Consider the following 18,229-nt stretch of genomic DNA (forward strand, 5'->3'; position numbering starts at 1 on the left):
GGTAACACAAAATAAATAAAAATTACAAGAATATGACACTTAGTTTGCGATTGAAAAAATAATATTATAAGTACATTTGATTGTATGCCCTAATTGTCTGCCATATCATAGACATATTAAATTAACCTTTTGGACGCCAATGACCGATATATCCGCACCGTAGGTTCAACGCCAAAGACCGATTAATCGGTCACAGACCACAGAGCAACATCGACCTTTGTGCATATAGGTACATAAAGTTCAACTTCAGTTTTGACACTTCAATGATGTGGCGTCTGAGTGACAGCTTTTGTGTTTGACACGGCGTAGAAAAGGTTAATAAGAAAGAAATCAAATGCACTATCTTTCAATCGCAAACTACAAGTATACCCAAGGTGAACAAAAATAATTTAAAAAATCGAACATTCTCGAACTTATAATCCTTAACAAAAGCCGAGAACGTCCGAGAATTATCTCTAAAATTCTCCGAGACGACTCGAGAATCCTCCTTAACAACCAAGTAGAATAAATGCCAACCAAGTCTTCATTTATCTAAAAAAATACAACCTCACTTAAGTTTCGTCGTCCAATAAAATTTCGTAGAAAAAAAATTAGAGAAAAATAAAACTATTACAGGACACAAAAATATAAATATTATTTACAAACCAACCAAACCTTGTCAGTAAAAAAAGGCGCGAAATTCAAATTTTCTATGGGACGATATCCCTTCGCGCCTACATTTTTCAAATTTGCCGCCTTTTTCTACTGTCAAGATCTGGTTGACCAAGTATATTTATTCCTTACTCTCGACGTGGTACAAAATAAACTACGTTATAGCAGTCGAATACTCGATGTAATGACAATGTCACAAATAGGTGACTTCAAGTATAATGTCTTTAAAGCTTTGGATTCCTCCGAAAACAGTGCCGTCATATTACGGCCGCTATATAGCGTTGACTGACGTCACTAGAACGTTGTCTATGTAAACAAGATGGCGCGGTTTCCTAGACAGCGTTACGTTACGTTGATTGTCAACGTAACGTAAGATGACGGCCGTCATGACCTTGTCGATAGTTTCGTGAACGTTTTATTAGATAGCGGTGACGCCATTTTGAATAAATGACACGAGATTTGAATAAATGATTCCGTACTACGATTATTTTCCTCTTCTGATGATATTTCATCCTCCAAGTAAATTATAGATGATCAAGCAAATCTTGTCAGTAGGAAAAAGCGCGAAACTCAAATTTTCTATGGGACGTTATCCCATCGCGCCTACATTTTTCAAATTTGCCGCTTTGACCTTGGTGGATGACGGTGTGTTATGACGCCGTGGTACTTTCCACATGTCGCCACCGTAAAGACGGCCGTCTTTTGCGGCCGCTATATGACGGCCGTCATATGACGGCACCGTTTTTGGAGGAATCCAAAGCTTAACCAATATTTCTTTATACATCATACATAGCCATGAATCTAGTATTAAACTGGATTGGGCATGAGTGATGGGGATAACTGACAGAACGGGATAGTCTTATGTATCTTTCAGTAGGTGTAGCAGCGAAAGCGCTATTATCGTTTGTCCTTGTCACAGTCTCACATTTTTTTTTATTCCCCACCGTGAATTAGTATGGATTATGATGGGATTATGGTGGGTAACAAATAAATTCGACCAATCATAGCGTCGCATTGCGTATGTTTTGTCCCTCACGGAGGCACGCGTATACCACTTCTATAGGATGCTACCTTCTATGTACATGGTAACTCTGATTGTCAAGAGTTGACGTTTTACAATTCAGTTCCTACAAAAAACATGGCGCCGTACAGCGCCATCTATGTAGTTCACCTGTTAAGCTCAGGGGACGATTTTTGACGTGATAACGTCTTATAAATCGATGAACACCGGTAGCATGCACGAAAGTGTCACATTGTGGACAGATCTCCATGGTAACGTATAAAAGTATACAATTTTTCATTTCATGACGTTATCACGCAAAATTATCGTCTGTAAACCGACTTCACAGACAACCATTTTTTTTATCAGAGTTTAAACCCCATCTCTAATCAACAACTCTTTGCTCAGACCAAAGTTGATGTCAAACTATAGAATTTCATCTCGTTTCGATCAACGTGTATCTTCGAATGTCACATATACATGACATATGTCATTACATTGACATGACCAGGCCCGCACCCGCCCATCAAATAATACTGTGTGGTCTAAATCCTGCTTTCAAAACTTCTTATAAATGGGTATAGTCAGCCAACCAAACAGGTTTAGCACCCCTGCATACATTTTTTTAAGCAGGGGTGCTAAGGCTGGTATTCCACCTGTCCAATTCCTTTGTCCAATGTGTATTTGCGTCTCACATTTTGCTTTATGAGAGAGTGAGACGCAATGTAAAACCACCCTAAGCTAATAGTTTGGCTAACTCCTATAATTTTTTGGTTTTCTAACTCCTAAGTTAGGAGTTGTTTTAGATTTTAGATCATTAGACAGACACACATGAAGTAATGTTCTATCGATATCAAATAAGATGTTAAGATATTTGTGACATGTTTGGTTAGTTTTAAATGGCGGCCTACATACGCGAAATGAAAATCAAAGATATTATTATAATTATAACATAGGTATTATAATAATTTATTTAATTTCGTGCACGCCGCACGTAGGTACATTAAAAAAAGTATGAATTTAAATGTGTGAAAATTATGATAGTTGTGCTGAACCACTATTAGATCTAGGTTTTGTGTATTTCTTGAAAGCCTGTCAGAGCCTTGATATTTTAGAGATCTTCGCTCTTATACATGAGTATTTATTGTTAACTTATTACAATGTGTAACATCTTTATATGGTGAGGGGGTGCGGGAGGGGGGGGGGGGGTATGGAACTACCTTAGAAGAATTTCTTCGCTTGAGCTTCTTTTCTTTCTCTGAAAAAAATAAAAAATTGTTGTCATCATATGATCTCGGTTTTATACATAATTATACGGGTGAATCTTGTCACTCGTTGCCATGGTTACGTTCTCCTGGGTCACTCTTTAAAACGTGATTTTTAGGCATTTAAATTCTCCAAACACGCTTTTTTGTGAAACTTATAAACCATTTCCATAGATGGTCGTCTACCAAGCGTGTCAGAAGAAGGTGGTGGACAATGTCTTCTAACAAACTATGCTATTATTGTCTCTTGGCTGACCGGACAGAATAACAACAAGAAATATTTCATCCACCCATATTCACCATTGAATAATCTTATTAATAAATCTACTGGAATTTCCTAAAGTCCTCACGACACAGGCTTGATCTAGTGTGAGGGCTGCTAACCAAATTGTAATATTTTAAGTGAAACTGATTTGTTTTATCCTATATGTTTCATATGCCTGGTAACGAAATATTTTTTTTGTATTTTTTTGTATTTGTCAACAAAATTCCAATCATGAATTGTGAAAAATAAATCGCTTCTACTTACTTGTAGAGGTTGTAAAGGAACATAACGAGGAGTTGTGACGTCACCACCATTATCAGGGCGGTGATTCCGACGCAGTTCGGCGCCGGACACGACGTCTGCGCCGACGCGTGCGCCGGGGAGGATATCCTGCAACGGAAGCGACAATGTTAAGCTTTGGATTCCTCCGAAAACGGTGCCGTCATATTACGGCCGCTATATAGCGTTGACTGACGTCACTAGAACGTTGTCTATGTAAACAAGATGGCGCGGTTGCCTAGACGGCGTTACGTTACGTTGATTGTCAACGTAACGTAAGATGACGGCCGTCATGACCTTGTCGATAGTTTCGTGAACGTTTTATTAGATAGCGGTGACGCCATTTTGAATAAATGACACGAGATTTGAATAAATGATTCCGTACTACGATTATTTTCCTCTTCTGATGATATTTCATCCTCCAAGTAAATTATAGATGATCAAGCAAATTTTGTCAGTAGGAAAAGGCGCGAAATTCAAATTTTCTATGGGACGTTATCCCATCGCGCCTACATTTTTCAAATTTGCCGCTTTGACCTTGGTGGATGACGGTGTGTTATGACGCCGTGGTACTTTCCACATGTCGCCACCGTAAAGACGGCCGTCTTTTGCTGCCGCTATATGACGGCACCGTTTTCGGAGGAATCCAAAGCTTTACTGAAAAAAGTTACGTTTTGGTCTTCTTTCTTCTTGAAGATTAGTCAAAAGCCTTTGACTACGTTGATCATTGAGTATACCTTTAAAAACTGCAATAGGCTACATTCCTACTAGTCAAATCAGCTTCTTTTTTAGAACTGTCAAAACGATTTGCTAATATGGAATTTATATGAAAACAAATGTAGTGACGTCACGGTGAACTCACCTACTTTTTATATTTCAATCCGATTTATTAAATACAAATTGTGTTTAAAAATAGCTGCTGTCTATGTTTTTCTAATAATTATCTGGTGCTTTATTTCGTGCACGGTTTGAAATAATTTATTTTAAGTACAGGAAACATCCCTATTATCAGTATTGTTCTCTACCTATACAAAACATAACGGTATATTAAATTATCTATATCTGCCCTATAACCAGAGAATGGTATATTTTCATTAGCTAACATAGGAAATGGTTATTATAAAACTTGGGATGCCCCAAGGAAGTGTGTTGGGACCTTTATTGTTTATTTATTAAGCTAATCAATAAAAAAAACTTAATGTACAAAAGGCGAACTTAAAGATATGAGGCATTCTCAATCAGTCAACCCTAATTATTGTTCTAGTTATATTAACTATAGGGAGCGTGCATGAACTGTAAATAGCAGCACAGATGCCCTCTATTCATTGGCGCGAATCAGTATGTCGTTCCATATTAGATTTAAGCCCCTAGATGGCCTAGATGGCAGACCCAATAATAGAGCCAGCATGAAGTATAGGGGGCAGCACCTGCTTAGCAAGCGTGAATAGTGTTTATTTTCGATTCCGGCCACGAGATGGCAGGCGCTCCCACACGCATGGTCTCTATACGACACTTACCTCTGTGCGACTCCATTGACAGTCTGTTGCACTTGTTGAAGACTCTCCCTCATTTCTGACAGGAACTGCGGGTTGATGGCGGTTCCGGCCGCGACCCCGTCCGCCTTACGGGACACTTCGATTATGAACCCTCTGGCAAACAAATAAGGTTCATATTAATAAATAATAATATAAATATGAAATATTATTGGAAATTAAACGAACTTACCTGTAAGTGAAGTTCATTTCAATTATATTAGCTGCACAAACTTCGAAATGATATATAACTATGTAGTACGCGCTTATCATTTTAGCCTATTCCATGAATGTTACAGAGAGGCAAAGCCAAAATTAAAAATATGTATCTGATTTATGAACGTAACTCCTACGTTGAACGGTTCCCGCGCTGTCAACTGTCAATGTCATTTAGTTTAGAGTAACAAGCCAAGACATAACACTTTCACTGCCAGTAGCCCGCTAGGGTTCTCTATTCTTAGGTACTTATCGCTACAAAGCGGAAAAAACATATAGTATCCGCTATGCTTGTAGCTCACGCTGGCAGTGAATATGCCAATAGATGGAACAACTTGGCCCCCAATTCAGCAAAGCCAATATTACCATAACTTTGACAGGGATTATAGGTACACGAATCCCTGGTTGTCTCAGGACAACGTGGGTACTGGGTGGGATGGGTTATCATTTCGAAGTTTGTGCAGCTAATATAATTGAAATGAACTTCACTTACAGGTAAGTTCGTTTAATTTCCAATTATTATTACGCTGCACAAACTTCTTCAATGATATATAACTATGTAGATGTTTAGAGATAAGTATTCAAAGTTTGTTTTGGCTTTGTATTATAACAATGAAATCGTTGATTAACAATGATTTATTATTTCATTTTAAATTGGGTACCTTTTTAGTTATCTGTAACTATTTCCAAAATATAGGTAGGTATGTATATTTAGTTTACAACATTATTTAGAGATCTAGTGATATCATTTCATCAAACTGTCTATCGTATAGTATATAGATAGTTGAAACAAAAATAATTTGATCCTTATTTAGTAATAGGTAAGTATTTTCATTTATACCACCAAATACCACATAAAAACTTAATTATTATAGGAATATCAAAGAAATCAAAGGATAGCATGAGATGCAATTATTGGCGAATACAACAACTAAGTATAAGCAACTCTTGGCAGTGTGTTGCTGGTTACACCTTTAAGTAACACTTATTTTCTCATTTATCATAGTAAGGATTTACCAAAATTATTGGATGGAACCATGATTATGAAATTGAGAAATATCATTAAGTACAAGAATCACTCCACCTTGATGTTTTTCTTCCACTAATATTAACTCCTAAACGATTTACGGTTGACACCAACACATAACAGGTTAAATAGGTGGTGAAAATAAAAATAAATCTTTTAAGAATTGACTTAATCCCTCTACAAATCGTTTGGGAAGTGATTTTTTTCATGATTTTGAGGGCAATAAATAATCACTAACAAGTTAATAACTACCATCACGAATATTATTGTTCATTATTTATATATAGGTAATCAATGTTTTACACCTCATTCAATTTAAAATTAGTGTTTTCCCTGAAAAAAATAATGCTATGGATAGCATGGGTTGCTGAAATTTATCAATCAGAATAACAGTAAAGTTTGATGTTTTATCAAGGACAGGGTTTTGCACGTTGTGTACAATCACAACAGCTAATAAAAGTGATAAAGTAATTTCTTACTTTTTCTTAATACTGTAATGAATAATTTTCATTAGTTGGTGACATTGTTAATCAATAATTTAAGACCGATTAAGGGTACTAGGTCACACTTTAAGGTTGAGTTTTGTGTAATCGAAAAAACGTTCTTCATAAAGTGTTCAATTCTATCATTTGAGGAGAGCCTATTCTCCAATAAAAGCACAAGAGCAGATTTACAATTATTTACACATCTATACCTAGCTCCCTCATTACATAAGTAATGCTATTAAAACGGCAAGCACTTCTGAAACAGATGCCATAAAATAATTAATGTAATTATTTTTACATAACATACACCAGTATTTCAAGTGTGTGTGTGTGTGTGTGTGTGTGTGCTTGACGGTGTAGGGCGCAAGGGATTACACTGTACTGTACTCCTTTCTCCTCTTCCTCTTCTCCTTCAGTGATGGCTGATGGCACTTCCTGGATAACACTAGGGTAACCAGGATAAAACGCTGTTGAAACTTGAAACCAGTTAATAAAATATGCTTTTATATATGAGAGCTGGGGCGCAAATCTATACAATTATATGTAAGTACATAGGTATGCATATAAATATTTCGTAAACTGAGTAGTTACAATGACCGTGCCTTGATGCCTTCTACTTTTCCTAAATTTTAATACCTTAGATTTCGTTTCAGTTGGAAGGAAAACATAGATAAAATATTTTTTGCAAAAGCATCTAAGTACTTATGTAGAAAAAACATCTGGGTTACTTCACCAGGATATTTGTATAATATCCAATAACTCGGTAGGTATATGGATTTCCTAAATGTTGTAAGAAATTTCAAATTTAATTTTCGTTAAATCTGAAATCTTACATTATTTTCTCTCAATCAGCTTATGACACTTGAAGCACATATAGCATTTAAGTAGAATATTGTAATGTCTCTTTTCACACCACTGCTAATGTTCCTAGACATAAAAATACTGTATTTCATTTCACCGGTTTATAAATAATTGCGATAGCTGTGTTGTCTTCTCTCAGATGTATCTCAGTGTGGTAAACCGGAAAAGAGGGTCTTTAAACATAAACAAGACCACCATAACCTGAACAAAATTAATGTACCTAATGCATTCTATTAGGCTCATTTAATAATTTCCACACGGGTGTAAGTGTTACTGTAAGTAATTAAATATCTGCAAAAAATATATATTTATAACCCTTTATTTTAATTAGCCATCAATATACGAAATTCAGTATAGGTACTTTTATCTATTCAGCTCTTTAAATAAACACATAACCATATTCATTGGCCAAACTTGTAGCTATAGGTACAACAACCCATTTATATGAGCAAAGTTCATTAAAACTAATAACAATGCGACCAATATATAAAGGACTTTATCTGTTGTTTAAGTTTGTATTTGTCCTTATCGGCTAAAGAAATAATTCTAGTATTACCCAGCTTTCTGAGGTAAGTACTAAGGAGCTAGTTTCATTTGATTATAGCTGCATATAGGTAATGGTATCAAGACTAATTAAGTGTATTTTGTATATGTATGCACCTACATAGTATAAAAAACATTTATAATAATGAGCTTCAACAATAGATATATAATCTAAACAATTGCTCATTATGTGACCTCTAGATCTTAGACACTTCATGAAAGGTCTGACACATATCGACACCTAGTCTAATAGTCTAATAATTGGACTTATGTTGTCATTACTTCATTAGTTTCATAACAGTTCCAATTCCCTGTTGACAACCTGTCAGATCCCACGGCTCAGATTTGAGCCAGAACGCTTATGGGTGACGTCACACCTGGGAGTTGACGGGTTAAACTGCTTAGTTGCAATAAATTGACTTCTTAAATATATAGGTATCTGTATTTATTTCTCTTAGGATTTGGTAGAGAAAATATTAAAGTCAATATTAAACTGTATAAAGTGTACATTATTTTATAAGAACATCATAGGCATATACACACAGTATATATCACAGTCACATAGTTTTCTAGTATTTGACTATCAATTTCACAGAATTGATCATATTTCAGAATTGTAACCTTCGGTATTGGCACTGACAAAAATTTAATTTTGTATGACAAAATCCTTGTAAATATTGAATATGATGTCACTGCAATTAAAGAAGTGTATTTAAATAAACCACAGCTTTTGAGAATTTGTTCTAAATGAACACAGGCTGTTGTAATGTCACTTGAGTGCGACCACATTGTGACTGCAGAGAGGAAAGTGTTGCTCCGCTTCTTTATCGCTGCTTTTGACCAGGGTTTTTGTATGTTGTAATGTTAAATGAATACTTTATTATATGAAACAAATACAAGTAACAGCAAAACATACATTGGAAAATATGATTGATAATTGAGCCCTTGAAGTTGAAGTACCGGGCCGTAAGCCATTCGTTTTTCTGCTAGATTTTCTTATAATATCACTTGTCGACAGCATGTTTAAAAATAAAATAAAAAATCTCTAATGCCATTTATTGTGCTTTAGTATTTAAAGGACCACTGCCTTAGCGAAGATTCTCAGTGATGATAATCACACAAAAGACGGTCAGTCACTTAAAAGCGACACCAGCTTGTCATAGCCGGTTTCAGCACAAAATTGATTGAGAGCTAAATCATCACAGTTAGCAAACAAATACTTAGCCTTGTTCCTTACTGACAAGCATCTCACCAATAGAGCACCAATAAAATTTTTACAGCGCAGATTATTTTGCATAATCTTGTTTGGGTCATACTGGTTTTGTAATGTTCTTAATTGTACATCTGAAAACAAACAACGAGGTTGTCCTATTAGGATTTTTCCATATCCAAATTTCTGGTGCCTCCGTCCCATGATGTCAAGATTTACTCGCTTAATTCCTTGCTTGCTGAAATAAGAATAAATGTTTTAATTCACCTACTTGAAGTCATAGTACATACCAAGAGACGGCCTAATTTTGCATACCACATTGATTAACTCATGGGGTTAAGAGCCGTGTCTAGTCTACAAAACCCAGTTCTAGCAAGACTTGTGGCCTTCCACTGCCATTGGCAGGTAGGATATGAGCCATATCTCAGTGCTGTTAGTAAGGAATAAGTGACAACACCACAATGCCCCAAAGATACTGGCATTGAATGCACCTAGTATTAGTATGTGAAAGATTGCCAAGTCCAAATATCATCAGAGATACCTAGGTTAGTACTCCAAAAAGCTTAGTATAGCTATTTTGCAAACAGATGCACCTAGAATAGTGCTCCAGAATGCAGTGCACAGCTCAGTCACCATGTGCAGTTAGCAGACAGACACACCTATAATAGTGGCCCAGAATGCACAGTGCACAGCACAACCACCGTGTGCAGGTAGCAGACAGATGCACCTAGAATAGTGCTCCAGAATGCACAGTGCACAGCACAACCACCGTGTGCGGTTAGCAGACAGATGCACCTAGAATAGTGCTCCAGAATGCACAGTGCACAGCACAACCACCGTGTGCAGTTAGCAGACAGATGCACCTAGAATAGTGCTCCAGAATGCAGTGCACAGCTCAGTCACCATGTGCAGTTAGCGGACAGATATACACCTAGCTAGAATAGTGTTCCAAAAAATCCAGAATGCACAGGTTAGCACAAACGTCGAAAATCATGAACAAATATTTCTTACCTTGCGTTTATTTTCTTTCGGAATTTTAGATATGTACATTCGGTCGCTGGCGAGCGAGGAGGGCACAGATTGCTTTTTATACGCCACGCGAAAATCGCTTTTTTCTCTACGCCGCTGGCGGAGATGGAGATGATGATGCTGCTAGATTCTTATTTTGATATGCAACATGTCCGGGTGGATAGTCATGCTATCCACGAAACGACGCCGCCTTTGTCCAATTTTGTAATTGGTCGGACTGTCGTACACTAATATTTTATTTTTTCACATATTTATTATATATTTACTATTATTTCCTATTAAAAAAGTTATATTTTATTAAGCCCTAATGGTCTAGGCTAACATGAATAAACACAATGCCATTGACAGTTGACAGCGCGGGAACCGTTCAACGTAGGAGTTACGTTCATAAATCAGATACATATTTTTAATTTTGGCTTTGCCTCTCTGTAACATTCATGGAATAGGCTAAAATGATAAGCGCGTACTACATAGTTATATATCATTGAAGAAGTTTGTGCAGCGTAATAATAATTGGACATTATTACTAGTGTCCGACCGAAGGTTCGGTTTCGGTTTAGGTTTCGGCCAGTTTCGGCCAAAAAATCATGTTTCGGCTGTAGTTTCGGTTTCGGCCAAAAAACGGCCGAACCTTTCGGCCGGGCCGAAACTTACGAAATGGTACTTCGGACAAAGACCAAAAGTTGGGGAATAAGTAGGACAACAATATTAATACCTACATATACTGATTCATGTATATTAGGTACAGACATTAATTGGTTTATTATAAAACACAATTCCACTAATGAGGGCGTCACTGGACGGTTGACGCAGTCTTAAGAGGCTGTCAATACCTATAAGTGAATGAGATAGCACTGTCGCATGTTACTGGGCCCTGGGCAAGATAATAATAAGAAAACTAGCCTCACTTTTTACCTCAATTTACCATTGGTTTGTGTTCCACATGTCCTCTACTTCAGCTTAGCCTTTGGCCTCGCTGCGCCATGCTCGGCCTGCGGTCTCGCTTTTGAATACAATGGACATTGGTTGGAGTCTGTGCTCAACTACTTATCCTTAAGCCTTAAGCACGGCTTTGACTTCGCATGAAAGTTCGCCTCAATGGGGCACTTCGGACTTTTCGGCCCAGGTGAAGATCGGTACCCGGCCTTGCGATATTGTTAACAAAAAATTTCGCGCTCGCTGCGCTCGCGTTTTTGGTTGACCCTGTGTCTTCATGTTAGCTTGACTGGTGAATGAATAGAGTTAGACCAACAAAATTCTGCAATGATTTTGATAGCATACGCAGTGCAACTAGTGCAAATGTTCTTTATACGTCATAATTTCATAGAAGTTTTGACGTTTAAAATAACACTTGCACTGCGTGTGTTATCAACTTATCAAAATCGTTGCAGAATTATCTTGGTCTAACTCTAGTAATTTTCATAAAAAACTGCTTAAGTAACATCAATTTCAAGGACATTGGGTGTTGACAGCCCCATAATATGTGTGTAAAAGCGGCTTTATGACATTTTTTCAACGATTTTAACAAGTCTACACAAGTTTCGGTTTCGGTTTCGGTTTCGGCCGAAACTAGAGCCAAAGCCGAACATTCGGTTTCGGTTTCGGCAAAAAAACCTGTTTCGGTCGGACACTAATTATTACACAAATTGACTAAGTCCCACAGTAATCTCAATAAGGCTTGGTATTTTGTCAAAGGACTGTCTCATTTCAAACATAGACAGAAAGAATCACACTATCTTTAATTTTACAAGCAGAAACATCTGCGACCGATGCTATAAAGCTTAGAATAAATTTAAAAGTGGAAAAATTACTGTCTCGGGTGAGACTTGAACTCACGGCCTCTGGATCGATACTCCAGCGCTCTGCCATCTGAGCCACTAAAACCTCATCCATAGCAAGCAAATCTTTCCACCATATGGGTCAAGGGGACCCTAGCGACAGCGATTATGTAACACCTTATTATAACCATGGTTTATGCATAAAATAAATGAAATAAATTATGATTATGAGTTCCATTCCAAGTCATATTGGAAATTCACCAGTTACGATGTGCTACCCATATTAATTTATAAATATGGTGGATAGATTTGCTGGCTATGGATGAGGTCTTGGTGGCTCAGATGGCAGAGCGCTGGAATATCGATCCAGAGGCCGTGAGTTCAAGTCTCACCCAAGACAGTAATTTTTCCACTTTTAAATTTATTCCAAGCTTCATACTATCTTTGTCCTACACTAGTACTATCACCCAAAAGAAAAGGATGAGTATATATTTCCTGGTTCTTACTGACTGACAATTGGTTTGACCAACTATAGTATGTGTACTGACTTGAGCTCGGCTATGGTGTTGATGATGAGCTGGTTGTTGGCCACCAGCGCGTCCCAGTCGTGCCGCGCCACCGGCAGACCGCCCATTTGCATCTGTCACACGAAATAAATAATACAGTGGAACCTCGGTAACGCGAATCTCATTCGTTAACGCGAAATTTTTGGTATTTGCGGCAAGATTCGTGTTATCGAACTCTCACAAATATAAATTGATAGAGTAACGCATTGTGCTAATGGGAGTTTTTTTTAAGTTGTCCCCTACACTTTTTTTTCAAATTTGGGATTTTTTATGTTATTTCTACTCAGAATCACGAGCTCTTTCTATCCTAATAGGAGAAAAAAAGTGTCCTAAGGTTTTTATTTCCATTACGTCACCATTTTTCATAGACTTTGTATGGTGGTCGCGGAATGGAAAGATCGAAAAATGTATGGAAATTCTGGGACACTTTTTTTCTCCTATTAGGATAGAAAGGGCTCGTGATTCTGAGTAGAAATAACATAAAAAATCCCAAATTTGAAAAAAAGTGTAGGGGACAACAAAAAAAAAACGCCCTAATGACTTTAGCTAGAGACGAACCAAGCTAGACTTTGTGCGGAAATAGAAGAGTCGTGGAATGTACGTAACCCCATACATTTCACGACTCTTCTCTTTCCGCACAGACTCTAACTGTACAATTGTACATGGCATTTTCAATGCTGTGTGCTAATGACAAAGTGTGCTAATGTCATCGTTACAGACAATTATTTATGAAAATAGTACGTTTATAATGACACTGCTTCATTCTGTTCTGTTCAAATCGATGCAAAGTTACGGACTCTAGAGGCCTCCCTAAGGCATATAAGACAATGAAGGATTTTCCTATGTTTTTACTTATTTTAAATACCAATATCTGGGAGACAGAGCTTTGTTCGGAAAACGTACGTATAAAAACTCAAAAATGAGCGTTTTCCCAGACATAAGACCTAGCTAGATCTATTATTCGCCCCCGAAAACCCCCATATAGCAAATTTCATCGAAATCGTTAGAACCGTTTCCGAGAACCCTGAAATATATATATAAATAAATAAACAAAAATTGCTCGTTTAAAGGTATAAGTGTAAGGCCTGAGTGGACGCTCGGCGGTCGCTCTAGGGTTGTCAACTATGATTTATGCACAAAAACTATCGTGGTAGTGGCACTCGTATCTAGTAGGGGCCGGGGCGGGGTGCTTACCTACCTACCTAACTATTCTGTTTAACGTTAAAACGAACCATCGAAATACAAGCAGATACGTACTACCTCTCTGAAACCACTGGTAGTTTAAAAAACGACAATTCACCGTTTAATGTTGAATTTAAACAACCGTCCACTGAACAGTTATAATAACTTTTTTTTGTTTCTCCATTATTGCACAAAAAAGTTCACAGACGCGTGTCTCAAGCGGTTGACACTCGCGCTCGCACTGGTCCCAACCGGTCCGAGATATCGTGTCTGTAGCAGTGTCTATGTGTGCGTTGCTCGAGTGCACTTTGTATGTAGATTGATTTCTGTACTATATCTGTTTTGTGACTAAGGCCGCTCCTATACGTGCGCATTTGTTTAACATGCACGCCGCACGCCCCGCCCCGCTGCACGCACAACATGAGCGTCCACTCAGGTAGTGATGGGTAGGACATCAATTTAAAATGAGTTTGTATGAGTACCTCATTTTCTAAAATGAGGTGTTACAATGTCTTACTTCAAATGAGGTGAGGCACTAGCATATTTTCAGCGTCGACTATTCCATTAATTCCAACGGCGACAAAAATATTTAATGTATATACATATTTATGTATTCATCACTTAATTCCTTTATAAATATATAAATAGTAACATTTAATTTGAGTGCAATTCTGGAGGTTAAGAATAGAACTTTTAGGAGAAAGATAATTTTAGAATCAAGTAAAATGAATAGAGGAGTGAAGTAAGACATTTTTGCGGTACGAAGTACTGCGACAAATTAACAAAATGAGTGGTACAAATGAGGTGCCTCACGAGTGAGCGACTCAACACTACACTCAGGCCTTACACTAAGATTTCTTGGTATACAGGGTGTAACACTCACCGGGGCCTGTCCCGGCTGTGGCTGGGCTATGGGCTGTCCCTGCGCGTGCGTGTAGACAGCCGACAACATGGACAGAGAGTTCATCTGCTTGCCGATCACCTGACAAATTAGAACATGCATTATATTCATAAACAAATTGGACATTACTTACAGGTCGATTCATGAGAGCTGACACGAATGGAACGAATGAGTGAATGAAAATATCTGTGTGTATCGCATTAAGAGCCCATCAACGTGCACACTAGCGCCACTGCTAAATAATAAAGAAAAATATATATATATATCTTTATTTCGGAAAATTAAAAATTCCATACAATATTGTTAGTACATACATACACATACATACATACATACATTACACACACACACACACACACACATTATACATTACAGCTACATGTTAGTAATGTTGGCAATCGAGTGCAGCGGTGGCGCCACCTTGCGGAGGAGCGCGTAACTACACGAAATGTCAACACACCAAACGATGGTTCGAAGGCGCCATCTACCCGACTACGAAGGAAACTGCTTCAAGACTGGTTAGGAGCAGAGGAAGGGGTAGAACCAACGGTTATTAAATAGGCCGACGACGGCATCAGAGCTCTTTTTTTTTTCTGGGATTTCATGGGCGAAGCATAGGCGAGATAGACCATTCGTATTTACGTAATAAATTGTAAATCTGTTTGTCGAAGTTAAATAAAATTATTAACGTTACACGTGTTTATTTGAAGTAATCCACCTCCCGTTAGTTTGGTAGATTATATCAGAACTGGGGATAATCAACGCCCACCATGGGAAAACGGAAACGCGCCAAGCACGTGCGTGCGCGTTCAACTTCTACTTCAAGTAGCAGCAGTGGTCGGACGAGAACTCCGTCACCTCCACCGAAACAAACAAGAAAGGAAAAGAAGAAAACAAAGGTATCACGTAAGGCTGATACCTCAACTGTAAGTACAGATAAAGCTTCTACTGTGGTGAACAATATTATACCGGAATTTGATCCTTTACGAGACGACATAGGTGCTTGGCTTAATATTATTCAATCTTACGCTAAAACTTTTTCATGGTCAGATGGTGTGGTTAAATTTCGAGCGCTTAACAAACTAAAAGGGTCCGCTAAGACCTGGTACGATTCTTTATTGCGTACGGAACAAGAGTGGCCTTCGTGGCGTTGGGCGGACTGGCGCCGTAGGTTAGCATCTAGCTTTCAAATAAGACGTGATATGTTTCAACTTTTGAAAGAAGTAGTAGACAAGAAACCGACCGATAACCAATCATTGTACGAGTTTTATTTCGAACAGAAGAGCAAAATCGATCGTTTGTCATTAAATTTCTCGGAAATGGATGTTGTATCAATAATTGTTGGCAATATAGGAGATTCTGGGATAGGCGCGTCAATCGAAGCAAGCAATTTTACAACGTGTGATAGCTTGGCAAGTTTTCTTCACGGACGTACTTACAAATCCAGAACCTCGAAACAATTTAGTTCAAATATACGCGATGGACAAGGCAAGATAGGTACACATGTCACTACCACACAGCCTAGTAATTCTGCAAAGATACCTACAGGTCAGTCAGGCTCGAGTCAGACCGCTCCGTCCAATAACAATCAGGCTCTTAACCAAACTCAACGAAAACCAATTGAATGTTACGTATGTGGTGGTAATCATAAGAAAACAAATTGCGACAAGTTAAATCGAAAATGTGAATTTTGTGGCAAACGGGGGCATGATGAAGCCGCGTGTTTTCATAAAAAACATTCAACTAAAACCGAAAAACAGGAAGAGACTAAACTCATTTCTACCGTCAATTCACGCGATAAATTTATAAAAAAGATTTACGTTAATGACACCTACTATTATGATGCATTTATAGACATGGGGAGTAGTTGTTCATTAATAACACCATCACTGGTGAACAAATACTCTCTTAAAAGTATTCCTTTGCCATCCCCCGTCTTGCTGCATGGTTATAAAAAGGGTATTTCAGAATACGTTCAACAAAAGGTAGTACTTGATTTTAAATTGGATTCGGTGTGTTTAAAGAATATTGATTTCTATATAAGTAATGATTTAGACGATCGTGAAATGTTAATTGGGCGAAACGTGACTGAACGAGCTGACTTGGTATACTCGCGGGTAGGGAACCGCCTCCTGTTTGATTATGCGAAAACATTTACAGAGTTTTGTAACAATATCGCAGAATTTGAATTGGACGCGGACTCTCATCAAAGCGAATTGACAGCACTCTTTAGGACTTATAGAGACTGCGTTGCGTCTAACACTAAAGAGTTAGGAAAGGTGGCTAACCATGAAATGATTATTGAGGTTACTAACCCGCAACCTATTCAATGCAGACCCTTTAGGGCATCTCATGCTGACAGAAAGATAATCAGAGAAATGGTTAACGAACTCTTAGAAAATAAAATAATCTGTGAAAGTAACTCGCCATATGCGAGCCCCGCATTACTGGTTAATAAGAAAAACGGGGAAAAAAGGCTGTGCATTGATTACAGGTTGCTAAATAAAGTCACGGTTAAAAAACAATACCCCATGCCTCGGATAGAAGATCTTGTTGATAGGCTTCAGGGTCATAAATGTTTCACCAGCTTAGACTTAAAGAGTGGGTATTACCAAATTCCCATGCACCCGGATTCAGTAGACAAAGTGGCGTTTATTACGGAAGATGGTCACTATTCCTTCCTTCGGGTCCCTTTTGGGTTAGTCAATGCCCCGTCAGTATTTCAAGAGATGATGAATAAAGTCCTAGGGAATCTCAGATTTGAAAATGTGATCCTATATTTAGATGATGTGTATTTGGTTACAGAAACGGTTGAAGAAAATTTGAAATTGCTTGAACGGGTTCTAAAAATATTTCGCGAAAATGGCTTGACCCTGAACCTAAAAAAATGTCACTTTTTCAAATCTGAAATTGAGTTCTTAGGATATAGAATTAAACCTAATTGTGTCATGCCTAATCAATCCAAATTGGAAGCTGTAGAGAATTTCCCGGTCCCAAAAACCGTACACCAACTTCGACAATTTTTGGGCCTCATAAGCTACTTTAGAAAGTTTATAAAAAACTGCGCTATGATTTCTGCCCCATTGACGAGGTTGTTAAAGAAGGATGCGGTTTGGGTATGGGACACAGTTCATGAACAAGCGTTCCAGGTTTTGAAACATAAACTTACATCGGATAGTGTGTTGTCGATTTATGACCCAAATAAAGAACACGTTTTGTATACGGACGCTAGTAGGGAAGGTCTTGCCGGCATTTTAATGCAAATTACTGATGAGGGTGAAAAGCCCGTGCATTACTATAGTCGGCAAACCACAAATGAGGAAAAGAAATATCACTCATTTGAGTTAGAGCTGTTAGCTATTGTTTGCTCGCTTCAAAAATTTCGGTTGTACCTGTTAGGATCGCCTTTTAAAATTGTCACCGACTGTAACGCGGTTCG

General features: G+C 37.9%; 1 protein-coding gene across 2 annotated transcripts in view; it reads right to left on the bottom strand.

Moving 5' to 3' along the window:
* The window catches only part of LOC134659138 (protein ERGIC-53), a 250,244-nt gene that overhangs the window by 212,777 nt on the left and 19,238 nt on the right, over positions 1–18,229 (bottom strand). For both annotated transcript variants that reach the window (XM_063514765.1, XM_063514764.1), the window contains exons 8-12: positions 14,773–14,871; positions 12,690–12,781; positions 4,978–5,109; positions 3,446–3,571; positions 2,867–2,909 (exon numbers count right to left, since the gene is read on the bottom strand). In XM_063514765.1, the coding sequence (XP_063370835.1) occupies positions 2,873–2,909; positions 3,446–3,571; positions 4,978–5,109; positions 12,690–12,781; positions 14,773–14,871 (486 nt within the window). In that variant the 3' untranslated portion in view covers positions 2,867–2,872. The remainder of the gene's footprint in view (positions 1–2,866; positions 2,910–3,445; positions 3,572–4,977; positions 5,110–12,689; positions 12,782–14,772; positions 14,872–18,229) is intronic.

Source organism: Cydia amplana, chromosome 24 (assembly GCF_948474715.1).
Source record: "Cydia amplana chromosome 24, ilCydAmpl1.1, whole genome shotgun sequence".
NCBI classification, from domain to species: Eukaryota; Metazoa; Arthropoda; class Insecta; order Lepidoptera; family Tortricidae; genus Cydia; species Cydia amplana.